General features: G+C 34.6%; 1 protein-coding gene across 2 annotated transcripts in view; it reads left to right on the top strand.

The window, feature by feature from the left end:
- acad11 (acyl-CoA dehydrogenase family, member 11) overlaps positions 1-27,989 on the top strand; it is a 96,194-nt gene that overhangs the window by 9,413 nt on the left and 58,792 nt on the right. Inside the window, exons 7-13 of one of the 2 annotated variants that reach the window (XR_012399087.1) lie at positions 9,862-9,983; positions 10,139-10,245; positions 13,147-13,261; positions 13,541-13,618; positions 15,159-15,297; positions 16,588-16,695; positions 21,414-22,568. Coding sequence is in view for 1 of the 2 variants with exons in the window: in NM_200178.1 (NP_956472.1) it covers positions 9,862-9,983; positions 10,139-10,245; positions 13,147-13,261; positions 13,541-13,618; positions 15,159-15,297; positions 16,588-16,695; positions 21,414-21,512 (768 nt within the window). In the remaining variant the exon portion in view is untranslated. 2 annotated transcript variants of the gene reach the window in all.

Here is a 27,989-nt window from a genome sequence, read left to right as displayed (position 1 = left end):
AGATTCATCGCATGAACCACGTTAGTTATAACGTAAAATGCCCATAATGATGCTCTAAACTGGGTGGAGTAACTACTTCTTTAGAGAAAACCCCATAATTTCTTTGTGCAAATTATATTGTTTTACACGCACATACATTTAAAATAAAATCCAATATTAGATTCGGTAAAAACATGCTCTCGCTTTCCATAACTGAAATATGTATAAACGACACATATAGCGCCTATGTTTGCTTTACTAATACTATTGAGAAGTTGAACATTATAAATTCTATTCTAAAACATATCACTTACAAAAGCTAACACGTATTCTAATATCATATATAAATCGTATAAATAAATAATGAGGCTATTTGTTATAAAATGAAATGTAATATTTATTATTTATTAGAAATGGAAAAAAATCCCACTTCAATAATAATAATAATGATGATGATGCAAATAATAATAATAATAATAATAATAATAATAATAATAATAATAATAATAATAATAATAATAATAATAATAATTATTATTATTATTATTATTATTATTATTATTATTATCAAGTAGGATATTGTTTACTTATTTTAAATTTTTTGGAATAGTCTACTTTTACAATTTGACACATGTAAACCACTGCAAGTTCTAACCAGCAGGCCCATGTCATATACTGTACAGATATTTAATAAATAACCCACTATAATTTAAAATAATTAACGAATGCTTTTTGTTTTCACAAGCTTTGGAGACATAACATTAATTCTGCTTTTAAAAAATAAGTCATCTATAGCTTTCACCATGAGGCTGTGTTCAAAATGACATCAAAGTTTTCAAAGTACACTGTGAAGGGAGCACAATTGTAAACATGAAGATTGCTAAAACTGAACTGTAAAAATAATTTAAAAACAAGAGAGATGACTTTAAAGGTTTTTATTTTTATTTTTAATCATTCCAACTTTTAATGTTAGAATGTTCTAAATGAATAGGGCATAGGGGGATAAGTGGGAATAGAACACAGCCAGGAATTATGTTTCTAACTACAGCTCCAGAGCTGTAGTTGCGAGTCGTCAAGTTTTTGATGCAGTAATGCGAATGTTCGTTGGAGCATCGGAATTTAGAAACGGCAAATCAACAAACTGTGCTTGTAAAGACAGAACTTGTGACCTTAGTTGGCTAACGATGGTTTTGCGAAACGCACCCCTGCACAACAAAAAATGTCTCAAGACAATCACCTACTACACCTTTAATTTTATATGAGCATTTGTTTCCTCGTGTTTTGTTTTAAAGTAAAGCAAATGTGTACTTTTTTGTGCTACAAGTAGCTGCAGCTACAGTTAGCTACAGTTACAGCTAGCTCTAACCCTAATCTAACTTGCGCAAGATTTACATGGGCTGTCTGTGTGTGCTGTGATCGTCATGATAACAGCCAATTACAATATAGCACAACACAAAAAACTGCTTCATTCATGATGACATTCAGAAATTATTTCTTATGTGTGTAAAGATGCAATGATATTGCAGTGATATAATGTGCTCGTATCATGGAGTCACTATGAAAATGTAAGATATTGAAAGTGCCTTGAATGTGTCTGCACTTTTGTACATGCAGTTTCGCTTTTGAATTTATTTATGAGGATAAACTGAACCATGGGATTAAGTGGACATATCCCAAAATAACACATTATCATTTGTCAGTCATGTGTCATTACTCTCCTTATTGAATCAATGCTATACAGTTGAGCACCATGTGACAGCAGTAAAGCACAGCATAGCAATTTTAGTTTAGTTTATTGATTATCATACACAATGGTAATTCAATGTGCTTTACATAAATAGAAATAAAAGACACAAGTACTGTATCAGCACATGAATATAAAGAATAAAAAACAATTAAAATGTATTAAACAGGTTTTAAAAGAATGAAAAAGAAAAGAAAGACATAATAATGCGATTTGTCAGACGTAGCACAGTGCTCATTCAGTAAAGGCACAGCTAAACAGATGTGTTTTAAGTCTTGATTTGAATCTGCCTAATGTTGGAGCACATCGGATCATTTCCGGAAGCTGATTCCAGCAGTGTGGGGTGTAGTAGCTGAAGGGAGATTTACCCTGATTTGACTGAACCATTGGCATTTCTAGTTTATTTGATCCTAAAAACCTGAGTGATCTGTTTGTAGTCAGTGAGCATATCTGTAATGTATTGAGGTCCTAAGCCATTTGAGAGGGTGCTCGCTGCAGAGCTGAGCTCCAGCGAGGGGGAGCATGAGCTTTCGCTCCTCCTCCTGTAAGCTGTTTTAATGCGTACACCAACCCCACCCCTAACCCTACCCCCAGTGACATCACTCGTAGAAGAAGTGCAAAAAGGTGGAGCTCAAGCTCAAGCTCCCCCTCGGAGCTCAGCTCGCCCAAATGGCTCTGCATAGACAAGTAATAATACATTGAAATCTATTCTGAATGTAACTGGGAGCCAGTGCAAAGACCTGAGAAACAAGTGTGATGTGCTCTGATTTATTGGTTCTAGTCAGAATCCTGGTATAGATCGACATTGCAAAGTGGACTTAAAGCCTTTATTATGGGTTTTTGAAAATCACCTTACTTGCATTATGTAACACAGCTGAAGTGAATGACATCGTCCAGTTGAAGTTTAAATCTGAAAGTTCATTAACTACTGATTTTCATTCAGTCGTTTAGAGGAATAGTTTTGGTTTCAAATTTTTAGTCGTTTTATATTGACGTCAATATGAAACAATCGCCATATGATACACCAGACCCAGGAAAACTTGAACCTGCCCTTCAATAGCAGAGTGCAGAAGATGGGATTGATCATGAATGAAGATGTCATCTCAAAATATGAGATGGCTAGAGATGTGGCTGTCGGTGTAACAAAGTGGCTGACACAGAGGGATCCATTTGCAGTATTTTTATTAAACACAGTTTAATAAACAATAGCACACAGATGTTGTGCGTGCGCAAACTCACATCAAACACAGTAGTATGTAGTCGTCGGGCTGGCGGCAGGTAAACACAGGATGAGTATGCAGGCATGGGTCAGAGGCAGGCAACTAGTATCAGACTCGGTAAGCAGGCTAGAGTTCAAAGGCAGGCGGCTAGGATCAAAGTAGGGATTCAGGCTGGAGTACAAGGCAGGCGGCAGGCAAGACTGGGTCAGAGGACGAAGCAGGATCACAACGGGAAAGCAGGCAAGGATGAGAACGCTCAGTAGTGTTAGCCGGGGCAGAACAAGACTTCGCAATGAAGCTGTGTGTGTGTGCTGCTTATAAGTGTGAGCCAGGTGATTAGGAGATGTAGTGCAGGTGTGAGTGCTAATCAGTCAGTGGATGATGTAATGTCAAAAGTCTGGTGATGGTGACCTCTGCTGGCCAGCGAGGGGAATGACTGGGACCGAGTCGGTGACAGTCGGAATACATGGTTAAAGTTCATTTTCACAACAATACCACAGTGTCATTCATTCATTCATTTTCTTTTCGGCCTAGTCCCTTTATTAATCCGAGGTCACCACAGCGGAATGAACCGGCAACTTATCCAGCTCATGTTTTATGCAGCGGATGCCCTTCCAGCTGCAACCCTTCCCTGGGAAACATCCATACACACTAATTCATACTCATACACTACGGACAATATAGCCTACCCAATTCACCTGTACCGCATGTCTTTGGACTGTGGGGGAAACGGAGAACCGGAGGAATTGTACACGAACGCAGAGAGAACATGCAAACTCAACACAGAAATGCCAACTGACCCAGCCGAGGCTCGAACCAGCAACCTTCTTTCTGTGAGGCGACAGCACTACCTACTGCGCCAATACCACAGTATAGCCAAGCAAATCAAATGGGAGTCACTGGGATAATTAGGTAAACATAAATGCAAATTAATCACCTTGTATGCATATCAACCTGTTGTTGGAGACCCCAAAACCAAAATATGACCTTTCTATTGCATAATAAGGGCTCTTTAAATTATTTTAAAGCATTTCAAAGATTTAATGGTTTGAATCTGTTCAACAGACTGGTTGACAGACAAGTAATTTACCCCTATAAAATAAATGGTTTGCTAAATAACTGAAAACTACATTCTACTATTGTTTTCAAGAATATAGAATGTCATATGCAAGTTACAAACAATGCACATATAGTTTTTTTTTTCTATGGAAACACTATGTTCCATATTTTAATATTTTGTACATTTAATGTATACAGTATTTTAACTTAAATACAATTAAATGAAACTAAATATATTTTAGTCTAAAATATACTAAATATAGAGTAGATTTTTTTCAATTAAATCTTATGAAATTTAGTTGGTTAAAACTAGACAAACTAAAACGATTAAGAAGATTAAAATATGACTTGTATAGAATTTTTGCCAAAAGAATAAGACTAAAACTAAATCAAAATTTGATTTCAAAATAAACACTGCTGGCAGCCCAGGTGTGAGAGACATTAATATTTTGTTTATATGCACTTTCTGTCTATTGGGCAGGGTTCCAAAGGAATGGCTGATTAAGTTACTGCCCACGCATCTGAATTAGTACTGCTATGCTGATGAGAGACCGGGGAGGTTCTAGGGCCAAGCTCACTCCTGTATTTCATTTGCATGCTTTGTCTTCACCTCTATGTGTCACAGCCCCCTAAAATGTCTAAAATATTTTGTCACACTAAACTAACGAGGCTTCTTGGAGACTATAAGCTTCAAACTTTGCTTTAAGATGCGACTAAGAAAATATCAGGAAAAGCCAACTAGACCCATTAAACTTAATTTAGGGTTATTTTAAGGCACTTAAAATGAGAGCAAATGTTTACCCACTGTTATTTACAAAACATTTGAATGTGATTGCTTAATTCTGCACATTATAATCCTCCCATTATAACAGGGTGTGCACACTTATGCAACACTCATGCAAGTGTCATATTTTTCTCCTCCCTAAAAGATTTGAGCTTGTTTTTGTTTGGGTTTTTTTAAACAACTGAATAAAAACATTTAAATGTGGAAAAAGTTCTGAAATGATTTTTATTGATCTCATTTGTTACATTACAGAAACCTGGCATTTTTAACAGGGGTGTGTAGAATTTTTACACACACTGTATGTTGGAGCACTGCCCGTGAGGCTATCGGCACCAACCATGAGATGATCCTGAGATCTGTCAGATCTCACAAGACACAACATATCTCCTGATCTTGTCACACCCCTAATATTTATATATTTTTATCACATTCCCAACACAGCTTTCATTTCAAATTATTCAATTTATATTTATCGCTTAGCTTTAGTGTTGAGATCTAACAGACACCTGGAGGAATTTAATATGATTTGGAGAAGGCAACACATTCCAGCAGGATAAAGTAATTTTATGCAAAATCATAGACATTTATTTACACATCTAATATAATAATGGGGAAATTGATATTGAAGAAAGTTTTATTTTGTTGTCTCTTATAATTGAACATGTTGCAGTTTGAATTCTTAATGGAGAGTTATTGTTAGGTGCAGCTACAGTGACCCCGAAGTGCACAACGCAATCGCACAACAAAAAGGTTGGTGGTTGACCTGCTTATGGCGGTGGGTGGTGCAGCATCCAAGTAAATTCTAGTTCTTGGCAGAGGATTGCCAGTTGGGCAGATGGGCAGAGGATTGTCAGTTTGCCAACAAATATGTATTTATGCCTTTTTGTGATGCATAGTGTGTATGCCATACTGAAAAGATAGATCTTTAATCTAGTTACTAAGAATCTTAATCTAGAACTGAGAGAGTTTGTCTAAGCCTCGGCCATTATTAGGAAGGTTATTCCAGAGTTTAGGAGCCATAAATGAGAAGTCTCTACCTCCTTTAGTGCACTTTGCTATTCTGGGTACTACTAGAAATACTGGGTTTTGAGATCTTAGATAGTGTTATTGATTGTAGTGAGACAGAATGTTGGTTAGATAAACAGGAGTTAGATTATTTCGAGCTTTCGAGATTATTACACCCTGAAAGCGTTTGCGCCTTGCGTTTTGCGCTCTGCGCATGGACCGTCAAAATAGAGCCCTGAGCCTCCTCAAATCTGCCTTTACTTTCACTTTTTCTCTTTTGTGCATAGGGAAACGTGTTGTACGCACAGACATCCATTAGCCTACATAATTATTTTAGTTTGTTGAGCGCAAAGATTTGTTTGAAAATTATTTCTAAATTCAGTTCTAATTTCCAGCAAAGGAATAACTGAACAAAAATATCGAAGTGTGGTCAAACACCTAAGTTATAGCCAAACACATGTTATGCCCCATATGTTTCAAAACCTGACAGGTGGACAAATCTAAGCTTGTTTTTAATAAAACAAATATAAATATGAATATCATGAATAATACTAATAATAATAATTGCATTATACAAAAGCATATTATCATGAATAAACTGAAAAAAAGCCCTCCGACATGAAGGCCTAAAGGCAGTGGTTTTTATATTTATGTGGAAAATAATATGTTTTTAAAATATTTTAATTCTTTATTTTTTTTATTTGTAAAGATATGTGCGTATTGCTGTACATCCTGCATGTTTTAAGCAATGTGTAAGCGAGGCACACAACTGACGCGCTCTGCGCTGAACTTTAGATCTGCTTTCAGTTGGTCTATTGCGTAGTCTATTTAAGTACCTCAAAATAGCAACGTGCCAGCAATGCGCCTTAACACCCATGAGTTCACAAAGTGGTGCAAATGCATTTGCTATTAAAACAACGTAGCGCAAAACAGGAAAATTAAGGTTGCATTGGTCTGAAAATAGCAGCACGTAAGGGCAACAGGTCTTGCGCCTTCTTGCGACGGGTGTATAATAGAGCCAGCTTGCTCTAACGAGAAAACGTAAGTATTTTCTGTTTTGTCAGTTTACTGGTTAATTCGTACAAATTTGTACGAGTTCAGTCATACGTAAATGTACGATTTTAAAAAGGAGGCGTCGGACCCAAGCCCACCCCTAACCCCAACTGTCATTGGGTGATAATCAAAATCTTACTAAATTGTAAGAATTAGATCATACGAATTTATACGAATTAGCCACTAAATCAAAAAGTTACGAATTGCCTGGAGATTGCGTTGGATAGGGCCCCATATTTGTTTTAACAATCTTACAAAAATATATTGTTTGTTGTAATTATGAATATACAAGTAAAGAAATCTGTGTTCTCTTATCGATGTGACAAAAAAATAAGTATTTTTTAAATTATAATTAATTATAGATCTCTTTTTATGGTCATTACATACAGATGTTCTAAAATGCATGTATTTGCTGACCCTAGGGGGTTAAACATCCGATCACTCAACAATAAGTCACTCAATGTCAAGGATTTTATAAAACAATATGCCTGAATTTTGCTGGCTTAATGGCAGTCCTAAATTAGGCAGCTCCTCAAAACTATGATTTCATGAGTGTCTGGAGTGCATAAAGGAGAGGTGGAGGAATTGCTGCTCTATTTAAATATATCTTTGAGTGTAAACAAGTGCCAGTTAGTGGCTATTTGGCCATGGAATATCTGAGTACAGCACGTGGTGCTCCAAGCATTTTACTGATCATTATCTACAGACCTCCAAAAATTGTCCAGCTTTTATTGCTGATTTTACAGAACTGTTATCAACCTCTAAATTTGACTATTTTACCATTGCTGGGTGTTTTAATATTTGCATTGATGATCCTAAAATCAATGCAGTAAAAGGGACAGGGACCCCCATACAATCTTGACCATACTTGTAGATTCACTTTTAACTAAGGTTTTACACATTTCATTCACGGTTGTTAAGGATTTTACTGTTTTTTTTTTCTTGATCACCCAAAACCATATTCCTTACCACAGCTATGCTGATGACACTATGCTGAAGCTATGTCAGAGTCATTGCATTTGGAAATAGAAATGAGGTTTTCAAAGTGAATGCCTGTCTTGGCTCTAGGGGTCAATTCACAAAAAATAAGGTCAAGATTCTGGTGTGATTTTTAGAGTCAGATTTTAGTTTTAGTAGTCATGTCAAAGCAGTAACTAAATCATCATACTATCATGTCAAAAACATTGCAAGAACTAGATGCTTTGTTTCCAATGAGGCTTAAATAAGCTCGTTTCATGCTTTTATCACCTACAGGGTGGATTACTGTAATGGACTCCTCACCGATCTGGAATATATAAATATAAGCATTATTACTTGTCTGTAAATCACTAAATGGCCTAGGACCTCAATTCAATACAATGCAGATGCTCACTGAATACAAAACTTGTAGATCACTCAGATCATTATGATCAAGCAAGTTAGAAATTCCAAGAGTTCACTCAAAGCATAGTGAATCTGCTTTCAGGTACTATGCCATTTGGTGGTGGAATCAGCTTCCAGAAATTATCACTTTTTAAGAGACCAAAAGCTGCTCTTGATAAATATTGATGAATAAAAAATTCTTATAAATACAATTTTTATTTATATTGATATATAACTGTCTTCAGTTCTTGCTTGTTTTTGGGGCATTTTTTCTTCAGTTTTGTCTTTAGCAAGAGAAATGCATGCTCAATCAGATTCAGGTCAGGTGATTGACTTGGCCATTGCATAACATTCCACTTCTTTCCCTTCAAAAACTCTTTGGTTGTTTTTGCTTTGGGTCATTCTCTATCTGCACGCTTCACGTCGTCCAATGCATTCTGAAGCATTTGGCTTAATATAAGCAGAAAATAAAGCAGACAAAAATTGCCTGAAACACTTCAGAATTCATCCTTCTGCTTTTGTCAGCAGTCACATTATCAATCATGCCCACGCCATGTCACTACTATCACCATGCTTTACTGCTTAGGATCATAAGCAGTTCCTTTCCTTCTCCTTAATCTTCTCTTCCTATCACTCTGGTACAAGTTGATCATGGCCTTTTTAGGATTCTAAACTGGCCTTTTTGCTTTAGAGGCTCATCGATTATTAACATCTTGTGGTGAACCCTCTGTATTCACTCTGGCGTAGTCTTCTCTTTATTGTCGACTCTGATACACATACACCTACCTCCTGGAGAGTGTTCTTGATCTGGCCAACTGTTGTGAAGGATTTTTTCTTTACCAAGGAAAACAATTCTTTGGTCATCCACCACAGTTGTTTTCGTGGTTTTCCAGGTCTTGGTATTGCTGAGCTTACTGGTGCGTTCTTTCCTATTAAGAATGTTCCAAACAGTTGTTTTGACCATGCCTGATGTTCATGTCTAATAACGGCTTGCTTAACTGAAAGTGGCAGGTCTATGGAGAGTTGACATTAACAGTTTCCAAAATCAAATAGCACACTTGGAATTAACTGGACCTGTTATCTGCTCATTGTAATTATGATAATGAGGGAATAACACACACGTGGCCATGGAACAGCTTAGAAGCCAATTGTTCAGTTACTTTTGGTCCCTTAACAAGTGGGAGGCACATATGCAAAATGTTGTAATTCCTACACCGTTCATCTAATTTGGATGTATATATATATATATGTATATATATATGTATATATATATATATATATATATCTTATTTTAGGGTATTTACATCCAAATTATCCAAATTATATCATATATATATATATATATATATATATATATATATATATATATATATATATATATATATATATATATATATATATATATCATAGTATGGTGCTTATGGTTTGGTTCATGCACTCCCACATAGGTATTAACTGAAAAGACCAAAGGAGGGCAACAACTTCACAAAGCAGCCATTCACAAAGGAAGAAAGTTGCTTGTTTTTTATGTCTTTATAATTGTTTTTTTTATTTACTTTTTCATCTCATAATAAATCTTATCTTATAGATTTTTTCTTTTTCATTTTAACAACTCTCTATATTTCATGTAATAATCTTTCTTTTGTTTTTAACAGGAATTCCTTCACCAGATGACCTCTGCTCTATTTACTGCTCTTGTCGAGGGATCCCAAAATCTCTTCCTCAACAAAACTTTTTTGTTGCCATGGCCATTTTCAAAATGGCTGCAATTGCACAGGTATTAAGTTTAAGTATGTGCAGCCAATTGCTGCCAGGTACAAGCCATGGTGGTTAAAACCATATACCTTCCAGAAAATTACATGATCAGTGAATTCCAGAATTAATCAGAATATGGATTATCCTGTAAGTATTCTATTTCTTTCACCATTTTAGGGAATTTATGCAAGGCATCTATTGGGCAATGCCAGTTCTGTTGATGCAGCTGAGTTTGGAGAGAGTGTGGAGCCATTAGCTGAGCTGGGTTTACAGATCGCCCTCAGGTAGAACCCCACAGTCTCAACACTACATAAACTTTAGAGTAATATATTCGGAAAACGAATTAAGATCTATTAGATAAAATCTGAGACCTCTGTCATTCTGTCTGGAAAATAACAGATCTTGAAAGTCTATAAAAACAAAAACATTGTCAAAATGTTTAGTGTAACATCAGTGTTTAAACTTTAATCATATAGAGCCTCAATAAAACTTGTGTAACTGTAAACTGTAAAAACTTTTTTGCCTATGTTCTAATAATATCCAGACCCACAAGCAATATTTGCCACATTTAGGCTTCCAAGTGGGAGGGACTTTCATCGTAGGTTGATTATGGCTAGGAGTGTTATATCTGCGGTTACTGAGAATGTGCGTATAAATACAGAATCATTTTTGTGAAGGCGTACAAAAAAAGTACAAAAATATACCCTTAACCCAGGGTTTTGGTAGGTGTAGGCCTAAATAAAAACACAAGAAGTTAAACAAACATAATCTAAATACAGTGCATCCGGAAAGTATTCATGGCGCTTCACTTTTTCCACATTTTTATGTCACAGCCTTATTTCTAAAATGGATTAAATTAATTTATTTCCTCAAAATTCGACAAACAATACCCTATAATGACAATGTAAAAAAAAGATTTTTTTTTTTTTATTGTTGCAAATGTATTAAAAATTAAAAAACAAAAAAAAATCACATGTACACAATTATGTGCTCAATATTTTGTTGATGCACCTTTGGCAGCAATTGCAACCTCAAGTCTTTTTGAATATGATGGCACAAACCTTGCACACCTGTCTGGGAATTTTTGCCTATTCCTCTTTGCAGTACCTCTCAAGCTATATCAGGTTGGATGGGAAGCAACAGTGTATAGCCATTTTCAGATCTCTTCAGAGATGTTCAATAAGATTTAGGTCTGGGCTCTGGCTGGGCCACTCAAGGACATTCACTTAGTTGTTGTGATGCCACTCTATTGATAATTTGGTGTTGTGCTTTGGGTCATTGTCCTGCTGGTAGATGAACCGTCACCCCAGTCTGAGGTCAAGAGCAGTCTGAAGCAGGTTTTCATTCAGGATGTCTCTGTACATTGCTGCATTCATCTTTCCCTGTATCCTGACTAGTCTTCCAGTTCCTGCTGCTGAAAAACATCCCCATAGCATGATGCTGCCACCACCATGCTTCACTGTAGGGATGGTATTAGCCGGGTGATGAGCGGTGCCCGGTTTTCTCCAATTGTAACGCCTGGCATTCACTCTAAAGAGTTCAGTTTTAGTCTCATCAGACCAGAGAATTTTGTTTCTTATGGTCTGAGGGTCCCGTAGATGCCTTTTGACAAACTCCAGGCGGGGAGTGGCTTCTGTCTGGCCACTCTACCATACAGGCCTGATTGGTGGATTGCTGCACAAATGGTTGTTCTTTTGTAAGGTTCTGCTCTCTTAACTAAAGAACGCTGGAGCTCAGACAGAGTAACCATCGGGTTATTGATCAATTCCCTAACTAAGGCCCTTCTCCCCCAATCACTCAGCTTAGATTGCCAGCCATCTCTAGGAAGAGTCCTGGTGGTTCCAAACATCTTCCACTTATCGATAATGGAGGCCACTGTGCTCATTGGAACTTTCAGAGCAGCAGAAATTTTTCTGTAACCTTCCTTAGCCTTATGCCTCAAAACAATCCTGTCTCTGAGGTCTACAGACAACTCCTTTGTCTTCATGCTTGGTTTGTGCTTTGACATGGACTGTCAACCCTGGGACCTTATATACACAGGTGTATGCCTTTTCAAACCATGTCCAATCAACTGAATTTACCACAGGCCAACTCCAATTAAGCTGCTGAAAGATCTCAAGAATGATCAGTGAAAACAGAATGTACCTGAGCTCAATTTAGAGCTTATGTACGTGTGATTTTTTCAGGTTTTTTATTTTTAATAAATGTGCAACAATTTCAAAAAATCTTTTTTCACATTGTCACTTTGGGGTTTTGTGTGTCGAATTTTGAGGAAATAAATGAATTGAATCAATTTTGGAATAAGGCTGTAACATAAAAGAATGTGGGAAAGTGAAGCGCTATGAATACTTTTGAGATGCACTGTATCTAATCATAACCTACAGTCAAAAATGTTTTGCTTCATTATATTGATCTAAATCAATATTAATAAAAAATGTTGCATTTCATGTATTGTAAATGAATATTGTACATATAAATCATATCAAATTTCTTGGAATAGCTTATTCTTAAATTGACATTGATGGCGATAATGTTAGGAGTTAGTTGTCATTAAACAGAAAAAAAGGAGACTGATCCATTGTTTGATGTATATCTGTGGGTCCTAAGCTGGATATATCTTATGTTTTTTCACATCATACTGTAGCAGGGCATGCATTCCCTACAGGCATTGTGATGCTAGTTCATTGCACTGCTGACCTAATAAAGGATAAAAACATTATTTATGCAGTGGCTTTGTTTTTTTTTTTTTTTTGCATCACAAAAATGTTTTTTTGTTACTTGCATGATTACAGTGGAACCACGGAAGCCACCTAGAATGTTTTGACAATAATTTTTGGGCCTTGAATGTCTCAGGAGACATGTCTTTAATTGCTGCCTATGGTTATGGCTATGGAGGATGAGGGAGTTCTCTGACTTCATCTAAAATATCTTGATCTGTATTCTGAAAACGAATGAATCCTTTGATGGTTGCTTTCAAGTTTCCAAAGTTCAGAAATAATTAAATTTATTTTAATTGTCATTGGCTTATCCTTTAATTTAGTTTCTTTAGGAGCAGACTATGTAATTCAGTATTTAAGAGAGTAATTACTGGTTGTACTTGTATTGTCAGGATTTGTGGTTTAAAATTTAAATTGTGATTATAAAAAAGGATATTTAAAAAAAAAAAAAATTATTTTTGTTTTCAGCCCCACGCTGGCCCTACCAATCTCTGATCAGCTGTTTATGCAGTCCTCCAAAGGACAGGCCGTTCTTCAGCATGTCAAAAGGTTCATGAGAAAGCATGTACTTCCTGCCGAACAGGTCAGCACTAAATGCCGTCTGTGGAAACTCTTTACATAATACCACATGAGTACAAGAAGATAAATGAGAATTATAAGTTGATGAGGTTTTTGGATTAATAAAGTTATAAAAAAATAATAGTTATATAAAAATATAATTTAAATTATAATAAAAAAATCATAAAATCACAAATTTGAATTAAAATATGAACTGTAATAGTTAAAATTATGATTATTATTAATCTGTTTCCACAATTAAGAAATGTATATTTTTTTGCTTTAATCTTGTTGTTTTTAATAGGAAGTAAAGGAGTATTATGCCACACACAAGGACACAGCTGAGAGATGGTGTACACCCCCTGTGATAGAGAAGTTGAAGGTGATGATACATTTACCTTTACAATATATAGTCGAAGTCGGAATTGTTTGCCCTACATAAATTATAAGGCCCTTGTATTTTTTTTTCCAATTTATGTTCAACAGAATTTTTTTTTAACACATTTCTAAACATAATTGTTTTAATAGCTATTTTCCAGTAACTGAAATCTTTTATCTTTGACATGATGACAGTACATGTATGCCATTATATTTTACTTGAAAAATACAAGTGTACAAATATAAATACAAATATCAAGTTAGGATAATTACACAATTCATTGTATATCAGTGGTTTGTTTTGTATCGATAGAATAAAATTATTGCTTAAGGGAGCTAATAATATTGACCTTAAAATGTTTTTCCTTAAACCTAAAACAGCTTTTATTCCAGTCGAAATAAAACAAATAAGATTTATTCCACATAAAAATATTATAGGAAATATTGTTAAAATTATTTGCTGTGTTAAACATAATTTGTTATTGGAAATAATTGACTGGCTAATAATTTTGGCTTTAAGTATATATAGGTCAGAGACAGATTGAAGCATGAGTGTTTGCAGCCTTCAGTGAAAAATGGCAAACAAGCTTATTCAGTGAAATCGTGTTTGGAGAAAAAAAAACAGCAGATTTTTTTTTTTTTTTCAGGTTATCCTATACATCACCTAAAATGTTTAGTGTTAGACTCTGGTGAGGCCTTGTTTTATTAGCTGTTTTTCTCCAATTATGACCTTAAAAACAGTTTGTTTGGAATGCTTATTTTGAAAAATGTAGCCATTACCAATGAAGTGATTTCTAGAGGAAATGGTATTATGGGTTGATCTTGATCTCATCTGTCCATATGATGTTGTTCCAGCTCTGTGAAGGCATTTTTTTAAACTCTTATCTGGCCTTCCTGTTTTTGAGGCTCACCAATGGTTTATCTCTTGTGGTGAACCCTGTGTATTCTCTCTGGTGAAGTTTTCTCTTGATTGCTGACTTTGACACTCATACACCTACCTCCTGGAGAGTGTTCTTGATTTGGCCAGCTGTTGTGAAGGGTGTTTTCTTCACCAGGGAAAGAATTCTTTGGTCGTCCACCACAGTTATTTTCCACTGGAAGTCCCATCTCCAAAATCATCAAAACACATTTTTTAAAATAGGTACTATCCTTCTAAATAAACTAAATATTGTAATGTAAAGAACTACACTTTTGTCTAAAAAGGTTTCAAAGTACATCATGTGGTCCAACAGCCAGAGAATTTGTCAAACTATAGTAAGTTTAGTCCACTTCTAGGCACTCGTTGTAGACTGATACACAAGTGAAGAAGCTGGATAGGTGCTGATAATAATAGAATATTGCATATATTTTAGCCAGATTTGAGAATAAGAAGGATCTGCTGTGTGAATAAAACACATTTAAAAAACAGATTTTATTTATATATTTTTTAACTACTAGTTTTTAAACAAATTGACACAGACCCTAACTTTTGATCAACAGTGTAGCTATAAAGGATAATAGATCTGATTAAAAGAGAGTAATTAAAAGACTTTGTATGTTTTCAGGCAAAGGCTCGAGCTGTAGGCCTGTGGAATTTGTTTCTTCCTGAAGTGAGTGGTCTCTCTCAGCTGGATTATGCTTATATTGCAGAGGAGACTGGACACTGCTATTATGCCCCTGAGGTTTTTAACTGCCAGGCCCCAGGTGGGTGTGCGCCTCTGCAAGTCTCAGGAATTTTACTGTTTTTTTTTATTAAGCTTTTTTATGATGGCTTTAAGCTAAATAAGATACATAACATACTTCGAAGTATATATTTATTAATGATAATTATATTTTATATTCATCAATTTTACAATACATAATCTTGCCTGCCTTGTAGCTGACCTAATGTAGTAAAATGTGTTTTTGTAAAATGTTTTTATACGCATAACATAAAATAGTCTTTATTCACTTTATGTTATTTTTACATAACAATTGTTGTTTTTAAGGGGATATTTGGAGTTGCCTGATGTATTACTTAACCTTTATCAGGCATGGAACCATGTATGGCTATTTAGTTTACATTGATTAAATATATATATTTATTTTCATTCATTCTCTTTCGGCTTTGTCCCTTTATTAATCTGGGGTCATCACAATAGAATGAACCACCAACTTATTCAGCATATGTTTTACACAGTGGAAGCCCTTACAGCTACAACCCATCACTGTGAAACATCCATACACACGCATTATTACACAAAAGCTACGGATAATTTAGCTTACCCAATTTACCTATACCACATGTCTCTGGACTCGTGTGGGAAACCTGAGCACTGGAGCATTTCCGACGGATGCCTTTATCATATTTATTTTTTCTTACAGGTCTTATTTATCCAGGATTAATCTATCCTTAGTGCCACCACAAAACACACTGAGCTAGTCTTAATTATGGTTATTGTTATTATATGGTTATTTTTTTCATTATTTATATTTAGTTTTTATTGTTGTTATTATTGTACACTTTAATAAATAATAAAAGTGGTAAAAGGTCATACAACAATACTAAATTAATCAGTTTAATCTGATAAATGTCTTATTTTGTGGTATTAATATATATCTCTTTCTGTTTGTTTACATTTTTTGTACATTTCGTGCTCTTCTATACTCCTGAAGGCCATGTTTATTTGTTCAGTAACACAATAAAACATTAATGTTGTAAAATAATACAATTTAGTTTACTATTTTTAATATTGTTAAAACTGTGTTAAAGCACACCTTAATATGTTTTGTTTATTGCTTAACATGCTAATATTATTACTTAATATTTTTATTTGTGATTGCAGAACTCTAGATTGTTTTGTAATATTATAAATATTTCTGTTTTTACCAATTTAATGCATTCTTGCTGAATAAAGTATGAATACATTTTTAAAGATTTTTTTGTGCAGTCTTTGGAACAGTTAAAAATTGTAAGTGGCGGATGGTACAATTGATATGGTACTTTTCAAACAGATACTGGGAATATGGAAGTGCTGCACCTGTTTGGGACTGAGGAACAGAAGAGAATGTGGCTGGAGCCCTTACTTAGAGGAGACATACGGTCCTGTTTCTGTATGACAGGTGACAACATATTACATCTAGAAATACACTATATATATATATATATATATATATATATATATATATATATATATATATATATATATATATATATATATATATATAAAAATAAATATATATATATATATATATATATATATATATATATATATATATATATATATATATATATATATATATATATATATATATATATATATATATATATATATATATATAGTGCTCAGCATAACTGAGTACACTGAGTGATTCAATACAATATTAGATTTGTGCCATATACATTATACATGAGTTCTAAAAACAAATCTAGTCTAAAAACAAAACTAATCTAACAAAACATATCCAAAACGAGACCAACATTTATATGTTAGGGTCATTTATTAACACATTTAAATACACATTTATAAGAGTGGAAAAATCTAGAGAAACGAAAAATATCTGGAATTTAGTTGTACCTTTTTTACAATATTTAATTTGAATTTAAATCTGTTCTAATCTAATATTTGAGGATAGGTGATCAAACTCTTCTTTTAATGATTATAACGGTTTAATAAATCCTTTAATGTTATTTACATTCACTGAGAAACAGATACATATGTTATTTTTTTTTAAATGGGGTCTACACAGTATTTTTGGGGGGGAAATCTTGTAATTTTTTTTTTACAAAATAATTGTAAAATTTTAAATACATTCTTTCTAATATGCAATAAAATCAAGGATATGTTATTTGTAAGTTATTAAAAAAAACTTTTCTTCTTTAAAACAAGATTATCAGTTTTTTCAGTGAGCAAAAAATTTTAAAATTTTATTCTGGATATTTACAGTTGTAGTCAGAAATATTAGCCCCCTGAATTATTATTCCCCGTTTATTTTTTCCCCCAATTTTCTGTTTAACAGAGAGAGGATTTTTTTTCAACACATTTCTAAACTTAATAGTTTTAATAACTGATTTATTTGATTTTTGCCATGATGACAGTACAGAATATGTTACTACATATACATTTTTAAGACACTTCTATACAGCTTAAATTGACATTTAAAGGCTTAACTAGGTTAATTAGGTTTACTATGCAGGTTAGGGTTTGGCAAGTTATTGTATAACAATGGTTTGTTCTGTAGACTATCGAAAAAAATCTAGCTTGAAGGGGCTAATAATTTTGACCTTAAAATGTTTATTAAAAAAATAAAAACTGCTTTTATTTTAGCCCAAATAAAAAAATAAGACTTTCTTCAGAAGAAAAAAATATTATCAGACATACTGTGAAAATGTCTTTGCTCTGTTAAACATAATTTGGGAAATATTTAAGAAAGGGAAAAAAATGTGAAGGCGGCGAAAATTCTGACTGCAACTTTATAAAAGGTTGATGGCTACAATCCAAATACTTTATGAATAATATTTCAAAACTCCACCATAGTTTATTGTTTTTAGAAAATATCTCAAATCTTTTTTTTTCCAGATGGGCTTTTGTAAAATAAAAGTTTAAAATTGCTTAAATAGGTTTAATTTATTTGTATTGTATATACCCAAATTATTATATCTTTTGTTTGTTTTGTATTGATTTATTTATTTAATGCGATTTTATTATATCTCGTATTTGTAATTCTTTAAATAGTTTCAATATAGCTTAGGCTATTTTATCTAGATCCAATACGCCACAATTGTGTTGACCCAAAAGTGGACACATACTTTGTAAAGTTTTATGTCTTTTTGTTGCACTCATGTTTTGTATTATCCTCAAAATAAAGAAAGGAAAAAAAGCCACTCGTGGCATCGACAGAGCTGTGAAGCAAGTGCTCTTTTGCCCGGATTATCACACATTTCATGAACACACACACCATTTAAACTTTACTGCTGTGTCTTTACTGTGGTGTAAAGATTATTATGCGTTATTGAAATATCAAGGAGGACGCAGCAAAGAAATATCACTTATTAAATTAAAACTACGTTATTATTTTATGCAACACCTTTACATTTTAAAGGGAAACATTAGCGTGATCTTAAGCAAAAAAAGACCTCTTGCCTATAAGTTGTTTATCGAATACTCTATCTTAATCTGACCAGCTATATGTTTTTCTTTCCCCTATTTATTTATTTTTTGGCGCATGTATGTGTGCGATTGGACAACTAGTGTAATGGTGGCACACCATCTTTACTAGACTCAGGCAAACTCCGCCTCTCCTTTCGCTCTTACCGAAGCCCCAGCTGGCCCTCTTTTGCCCAAGGTATTTGGCGGGGCCTAAAAAGGCCAGCCACAAGTCCTGATTTGGCCTGGTCAGGCCCTGGAAGCCCACTTGCTCGCCCTGGCACACTTGCTTTTGCCATGATAGTGGAAACGCGGCAAATGATTTGTGCCCTTTGCTTTGTACCCTGAATCATGACAGACATTTACTTTTGCGTCCGCCTCACATAAAAGTATGAATAGTCTGAGAACTCATTCTGGATAGTCTGTTTTTCCCCAGAAACAACCTGAAATAGGGGCTCCTCTGAACCCAGCACACATTTCCACAATGTTATTGATTTACTGACATAAGCTCTGGCCCTAAGAGGCATCACTACTGCAGAAGATGTTTCAGTTCAGTTTTTTTCTCTAAAGATAAGCTGAGCCATATGTGATTTTAATGGACATCACAGCATGCCAGTTTTTCATTCAGCGCCATTCAGCTCAAGTTTCCTGCATTACTTGTATACACATTGAGATTTCTCTAGAATTTCTCAATGTTTTCACAATAGTAAATAGTAGTAGTAGTTAATTGTAGTTGGTGTGGCTGTAGTACTCTTGTTATTATTGAATTCAGTTAATCTTTATTTCTGTAGCACTTTTATAATGTAGATTGTGTCAAAGCAGCTTAAAATAGAAGTTCTGGTAAATTGAAACTGCTTCAATCCAATTTTCAGAGTTGAAGTTCAGTTTAGTTCAGTTTAATTTTCACTGCTGAGGGCCTAAACTCTGAAGAGCAAATCCATCGATGCGCAGGTCTACAAGTCCCAAACCAAGCAAGCCAGTGTTGACAGTGCCGAGGAACAAAATTTCACCAACTGACGAAAATGAGCACACCATCAGACAGGGTTTTTTAATGCTGCCATGAACTGTTACCCTTATGCATTTTTCACTGAAACTGCATAAAGTGAGTATGTTGGTTTTCCTTACCCCTAAACAACAACATGACAACTCGGGTCTTAACTTCAATGTTATATCAAGTAGCATAAAATTTGTTTTTTTGTATTATCATCATTATTTTTATTGTTTGATTAGTGTTGTATAATGTAATAATTTTTAAATAACATGAAAATATAGCATTTATTGTTATTTTTTTTTAATTAGCTGTATTTTTAGGTCCTTTAAAAACTAGTCTATTACATTTTTTTAAAATGCAAAAGTTCATGTTCTTGCTGTTTGTCATTTAACAAACAAAACTTGTATGTACAGTATAAAGTTTCTTCTCAGTGTCATTTAGAAAGCAACAATAGAATCAGGATATACCCAATGTTACAGCTGTAATTAAAGTGTATTTTTGGTCTTTAATATCTTATTTGTTGTATTTATTTACACTGTTCAAGGGGTTCTTTTATTTAAAATAGAAAAAACATTTAATCTTAGTTGCAAAATGTTTGATATTTAACAATAAAAAACATTTATTGAAACTGTCTCACGCTCAATTTATACTTAAGAATTAGGCTCCAGAGCTGTATATACTATGTGGAAACATTATATGTGGTCCCAAATGATGTTTAACAGATTCAGGAATTTTTTACAGTATTTCCTATAACATTTTTTCTTCTGGAAAAAGTCTTATTTGTTTTATTTCGGCTAGAAAAAAAGCAATTTTTAATCGTTTTAAACCCATTTTATGACAGAAAGGTTCTCATTTGTCCATCTTCTTGTAGTATATACAGTAGGCTTTTTAAAATTTTTAGGCATCTTAAGGTAATGTCCATGGCGCGATTTATGCACTTGATGTATGCACTAGTTTTGCATTAGTTTATATTGGGTATGTGGTGGACATTGCGCTCTCTCGCTCTCGTTAACATGCTTAAATACCTATGCCATGTGACAATATAAAAGCTGTTTAAGTCCTCGTGTATGAGATTTAAGGTTTGACGTCATTTGCTACATTTTTTTATTGACGCGCGGCTCGCATTGACAGGTGAAAATCTGAACTACCTGCTTACACTGCAGACACGAGAACACAGATCTGATTCAAATCGGATACATTTCCATATATGAACAAGATCTGGATCCATGTGATTTGTTTCTGCTTATATGGGCCATATCCAATCTGTGCCGCATGGGAGAAAAAAATCTGAATTGAGTCACTTGAACAGTGCAGTGTAAATGCGGCCTAAATGTCTTAATTCATAAAACCAGTTGTAAATGTGCGTCTAGGGGTCCATTACATGAAAAAATCGTTATTAAAATGATTAAATTATTCAAACTATTAAAACCAACCATCAAATCATATTAAGAAAAAACACTTTTAATTTGTGCACAAAATATCAAAAGAGTTTAAAGATAGGGGTCGCTTAATTTCTTTCATTTAATACCAGTTTTTGTAGCCGGGCAACAAACCAAACATGCCATTTTGGCTAATAATTTACAAGGACACATTTTCTTGAGTATTTACAGTTTTTCTCATTGATATATATTTTTTTGTGTCATTTTTGTTTTTTGTCTTTAGATCATTTTCATCATCGCGCCTTTTATTTTTCTTCATCCTAGAGCCAGATGTTGCTTCAAGTGATGCCACAAACATGGAGTGCACCATGCACAGGGACAAAGACGATTTTATCATTAATGGAAAAAAATGGTGGAGCAGTGGTAAGTGTTTGAAATGTCCTAGAATTGTGCTAGAATTGAAAGTAGCAGGGGAGAGTAAATATTTTGTTTGTTGGTTGTCAGCAATAAATTGTGATGATTTTAGGGTTTTATCCATGCGGAGATTAAATTTCCTAAAAGGAACTCTAAACAGCAGGGGTTCAGACTTCTTAGCCTTAGAATTTTAGACAGTCTCTTACCGCAAAGACATAAAGAAATATATCACCAGAATGATTCATCTCATGAAATAACAATGTTTGTCCAAATCTTTGTGATTGGCATGACATTTAAAAAACAGTTAAGATGTTTACACAAACCAGCTATGCAAAATCTGTGAATGATAAACGCAGACTTTGGAAACTCAAAGCAATCGCAACGGGTGGCAAAGCAGAAACAGACACATTTGTTAAAGTCTCTGCCTCTCAGCTTCGGAGTGCTTAAACCAAGTTGCAGGGAAAATCTAATCTCCCTCTGCCCCTGGCAAGACAGAGGAAATCACACTTTAAAGGATTTCCCTACTGCAAATGACAGGCTAAAATAGTTTGGTAAAGGTTTACAGCTTTTTCTAGTTGAGAGCTGAATCCTCTTGAATCAGGTTTGAGTAAGCAGTTTGAATGTAGATTATTCTCATCCTCCCTCATTTCCTTCCATATTTTTAGCATTGACTAACCACAGACATGCATGATTAAAATGTGTTGTTGTGTAGTGTGACATTTGCACAACTCAAAGTCTACAAACATTTTGTGATGGAAGAAGTTTTACCTTTATTTTCTATTGTGATGAGAAAACATCAACGATCAAGTTTAAACGTGCATTGTATCCTGTTTGCAATGCTGAACGCTGTTTTTAGTGTGTATGGAATGTTTACAGTTGCTTTGGTGTTTATTTTTCTTAGACATTTGTTCCCTGTAGAACATTCCACATGGTTTTAGTGATGGGTTTTGTGGTTTTAAGGCCTCCTGAGCTAAACATCTTCTAAGCACAACAAAGTATCAGAGGCTAGTTGCTGCCTGTATCATCACACTAAATTAACTCTATACTTAAAATTAAATCTGAACTGTATGTTTTTAAATAATTACCAAAATCCTGTTTGAAGACAACAAGAACCAGAATTTACCTTAACTTATTTAACTTTAAGCAAATTCAGTTGTTAGTTTTTAATAAAAAATGTTTTTAAAAAGTTTCATCCAAACATGACAAACATTTTTCACCAAAATGTATGGGTAATATAGTTTTTTATTGCGCTTTTATTTATTATATCTATACAAAGGTGCAAACTGGTCATTTTTTGGAGAAATTTGCAGTTTTTACTTCGAAATCTGTGATTCACATTAGGGCTGTATAATATGTAGTTTCAGCATCGATATTGCAGTGTGATCATTCTCAATAATCACATCACAGGATATTAAATGTTGAGTTTGTATTATAACTTATAATTTGCATTTGTTATTTGAGGCCTGTGACTGTATAATGATTTTAAAAGTATTCAGGGATAAGAAATTGTACTATTTATAAACTTTAATAATTATTATTATTTTTTTTTTAAATATTCAATTACTGTGCCTGAATACTGTTAGACTGGGAAAACATTAAGGGTCTTATCATACACCCAGTGCATTAAGGCGCAAGATGTGTTTGGCGTGATGTGTTGCTATTTACAGACCAGCACAACCCTAATTTTCACATTTTGCACCATGTTGTTTAAATAGCAAATCAGTTTTTCTGGACTCATCTGGGTTCTAGTCTAGAATGGAGGTGTGGAGGCGCATTGTTAGCACGTTTGTTGCTATTTTGAGGAACTAAAATAGACTGAGCAATTGACCAGCTAAAAGCAGGTTCAAAGTCCAGCACAAAACGCGTGAGTTGTGCACATTAAATGCGTACACATTGCTTAATACACGCAGGATGTACAGCAATACACAAATATTTTTCCACATGAAACTAAATTCAATTATTAAAATGTTACAAAAATTATTTTTTTATTTTTCAACATGCATATAAAATCCACTACCTCCTTGGCATTTTCATTTCAGGGGGCTTTTGTCAGTTTATTCATGACAATTTGCTTTTTTATAATAATATTATTGTTATTATTATTGTTATTATTATTGGTATTGGTATTGTTTATTATAATTATATTATAATTGTTTATTATATATACACCTGGCATGTTTTGGGGTCACACTTCGTTTTTATTGTTCATTTTTTTGTTTGCTGCAAATTAGAACTAAATTTAAAAACAGTTTGGAAACAAAGCTTTACGCTTAACAAACAAAATTAAATATGTAGCATAATGGATGTCTTCAGTGGAGTGTGTACAACACCATTTTCTTATTCACGAAAGTGAAAGAGTAAAGAGTAAAAGTGAAAAGAAAATGTAGAGGTCAAATGGAGGAGACTTGTTCTTTATCCTTGATTTTATGCTGATGCATTCCCACTACAGAATCATCCCAATCAATCTAAAAATGTAACTTCTTTACAAATAGGGATATTCAAATGATCTGTTGAAATTGTATTCATATTGCAATATATATCGCAAAATTACAAAATATTGCAATATTATTTTTTTCACATAAATCGTGCAGATCTGTCACCATTTTCACCTCTTAAGTTTGCACCCGATCTATACACTATTTATTTTCTTTTTTGTTTTCTATTATTCTTTCATACTTTTTTATTTTAATGGGTGGATTAATTTTTCATTAATCTTTATCTCTAAAATGGCTTGCAAGTTCTAAGTTATCTAACATTAATTGTCTCTTGCAGTATGCCTGTTTTACATAAAACTGCATACTTCTGACTGAAGTTCACGGGTGGTCTGTTGATAGTTATGGAGAAAGGTCTTCAGATATGCATGGTTATAAAACCTTTTTGTCTGATCCATCTTGTCACCAAAGTGGTTTTGTGCATCTCAGAGGAGTTGTAAAAGCTCTCAACAACACGTGTGGGAACAGTGATCTTTGTGTCACATGAGCGATGGGAATTCTTGCTTTTCAGTGCTATCGCTCTCCTGTTAAATTCACACAGATGTATAAACTCATCAGCACAAAGTGTAAATGTGACAAAGCCAAATGATTTGGTTACAAGAGGAGCCTCATGTGTAAGAGCTCCATATCTTCTTCTGAAGATGCACAGATGTTGTTTTCCACTACTAATCAGTTCGACATTTAATGACCAACACTGTATGTTCACAGATATAAGCTTTGATTCAAGATATTCTGGGAGGGTGCTTTATATAACAAAGTGAAAAGCATGGGTAGTGCATGTAGAGTGAAGTGTGTTTGTGTCCTTGAGTCCTATCATACACCCGGCGCAATAAGGCACAAGATGTGCATGGTGCATTTGATGCTATTTTCAGACCAGCGCAACGCGTTATGTTTTGTTTCACGTTGTTTTTATAGCAAATCCATTTGCGCCACTTTGTGTACTTATGAGTGTGCCGGTCTAACTAGCTCTCTTCAACTCTCACATGGTCGCTCGCTGAAGCCAAGCAGGGTTGCGCCCGGTCAGTGCTTAGATGGGAGACCACATAGGAAAGCTTTGTTGCTGGCGGAAGTGGTGTTAGTGAGACAAGCAGGGGGTCCTGATTCTCTGTGGTCATTAAATATCCCAGGATGTCCTTCGAAAAACAGTTGGGGTTTAACCCCGGAGTCCTGGACAAATTTGCCCGCTGACTTCTGTTCATCATGGCCTCCTAACCGTCCCCATATCATAACTGGCTTCATCACTCTGTCTCCTCTCCACCAATCAGCTGGCATTTAGTGCGCAGTCTGGCACAATATGGCTGCTGTCATGTCATCCAGGTGAATGCTGCACACTGGTGGTGGATGAGGAGATTCCCCCCAATGTGTAAAGTGCTTTGAGTGTAAAAGCACTATATAAATCTAGAGAGAAAAGCACTATATAAATCTAAGGAATTATTATTTTTATTATTAATAATTATTAATTATATCATTATTATTGTTATAAACGAGGTGTGTTAAGTTGCACTGTTGGCGCTTTGCTATTTTGAGGAGCTGAAATAGACTGCGTCATTGACTAACTAAAGTCCAGCACAGAGTGCATTAGTTATACCTTCATGCTGGCCCAAATGCCTACACATTGCTTAATACACACAGGATGTACAGAAATACACGAATATCTTTAAATAAGAAAATAAAATTTAAAGGATTAAAATGTTACACAAATTATTATTTTCTACTTAAATATAAAAACCAATACCGCATGCCTTCTTCATTTCGGGGTCTTTTTTCAGTTTATTCATGACAATTTGCATTTGTATAATATCATTATTCATGTGCATTCAGTTTTTTTACTTAGAAAGTTCGCAATGTAAATAGAAAATGCATCATAGCATGAGGCAACTGAATGGGAGACGAGACTCTGATTGGTTTAATGCACGTTTTTCTCAAAACTCACCCATAACTCATTAAGAGAATAAGCACAACATTGTTAGACCATGTGCCAGAGCGCAAACCCTATTTTTCTGTTCGTAAAATAGCAAAAGTGGATTCGGTCACGCCTTGAATGATTTTTTTGTGTCATGCGCTTTAGTCTTTGTGCCTAGATTGTTAAAATACTTAGGTAGCAAATAATTCTGGCTCAGATTTGGCATAAAGCTGGCACAGCAGGCATTTAGCTGTCTCTGGCATACAGCATGTGGGCCAAACATGGCCTAGTTATGATTGAGGTGGCATCGTCTTTAAGCGGCATGCAAGACATGGGCCACATATCAAATGTAGTATTTGGCCCAGATGTTAAAAACTCATATGTGGGCCACATAAATTTGGTCTATCTTGACCCACATTTAAAATATGTTCATTTTTAAGTAAAGAAATATTTTGATGCACAAAGTCATTTCCATCTTCCTGTTTGCATTTTCGAATGCCTTCATTTTAATCCAGGAATCAATCAAGACTTATCTATTATTTCTTGTATGTTGCAAAGCAACAAAATATAACCTACATTACATATATTTTATTTACAAATTATAATATTATAAACCATTACTAACCATAACCATTATTAACACGCCTAAAGTGCAATGCTTCATGGGTTTATCACTTTCATTGCAGTCGTGGCACAACAAATATAGCTTCTAGACCAGACAATGACCAAACACAGGATATAGCTAGCCCAGTTCAGGTCGAGTTATGGGTTATTAACTTGGGTGAGACTAGGCCCAGATATGGTCCATGTTTGGCTCTAATATGAAAGCCAGACTCGGGCCATTCATGAATCGTAATTCACTGCGGCGTGTGGGCCATGTAAAAGCTGATTGTAAGGAGTAGGCAGAAGTAGAAAACACCATTAACAGACTGTGGTAGTACAAGCTCACCTAATCTTCTTTCTTCTCCATTTACGATATAAACACTGGTGTTAATGTCGCTCAGTTGTAAACAATTGGGACATTCTCCTGATTGAATGCCTTGTAAGTGCTCTCAGTGATAACTTTAATGTGTTCACAGGGTGTTCTTCATGGCTTTTTTCTCTTGTGGTTATTGAATCTCTGTTGGGTCTGAAGCCCAGGTGCTTGGCTTCAGCCTATTTCAGATGCCAATTTTTGATATTTGCAATTCAAATCACAATTCAATCAGCATCCTCTTGAGCCACCTGAGGTGGTCTTCACCGTGCAGAGTGAATAACACATCATCCAAATACATAGCCTATGACATGGGTCTAATTGAAACCGTGGGATTTCTATCACGTGAACCCAATACTGCAAGCGGATGCTAAATGGGTTTTTTTAAGCAGGAATTCAAATGTAGCAGTTGGGACTCTTGGACAGGCAGATCACACTCTCTTAGCTGTCTTCTGCTCTGCCAGATGTTCTTTCATAGTGGGCATTTGTTCCAGCTTTTCCCATACATGATGACTGTTCAGTGAGCGGCTGGCTGTTGCTCCCAGACCACATGTACAATCCCCAGGGCCATCATTCAAACAGCAGTAGTTCAGAACACATGCACCCCATAAATGCCTAAGGTACTTTGTGAGATTGTGTGTAAAAAACAGATGTATGCAGCTGTTAGAATTTGAAGTCGTTCAATTAGTAATAATTGAAGTGAAGGAAGGGACACGCATTGGACAAAAAACACATTGATACTCTGTGCATTTTCCATTTTCATTAAATTGCATTAAGTTGATTTTAAATCTTTGTTAATGACCATAATAGCATACCTCTAGGCTGGAAGATTGCGAGATTCTTTTGACAAAACGTGTGTCTTACTGTGCCTTGAATGTGATCTTAAATGTTAAAAGAATACAGATGAAGGTTTCTCTTTCCTTTTGCTCTTTAATCTCACTGATGCAACTTATTTTCGTATTTGAAGTGAGCTTTTGCATGTTTGGTGATTAGATTAACTGTTTTGGACTGTTGTCTTGAACTTAATGTGAAGCGTCTGCTATGAGGTTGTCTTTCACATGTGCAGTGCTGTACTGTGCTTTGTGTATGACTGTGATCCTAGGGTGTTTAATTTTCCA

The sequence above is a fragment of the Danio rerio genome, chromosome 24, assembly GCF_049306965.1.
Source record: "Danio rerio strain Tuebingen ecotype United States chromosome 24, GRCz12tu, whole genome shotgun sequence".
NCBI lineage: Eukaryota > Metazoa > Chordata > Actinopteri > Cypriniformes > Danionidae > Danio > Danio rerio.
The sequence above is the reverse complement of the archived record's forward strand: the minus strand, read 5'-3'. Positions and strand labels throughout refer to the sequence as shown.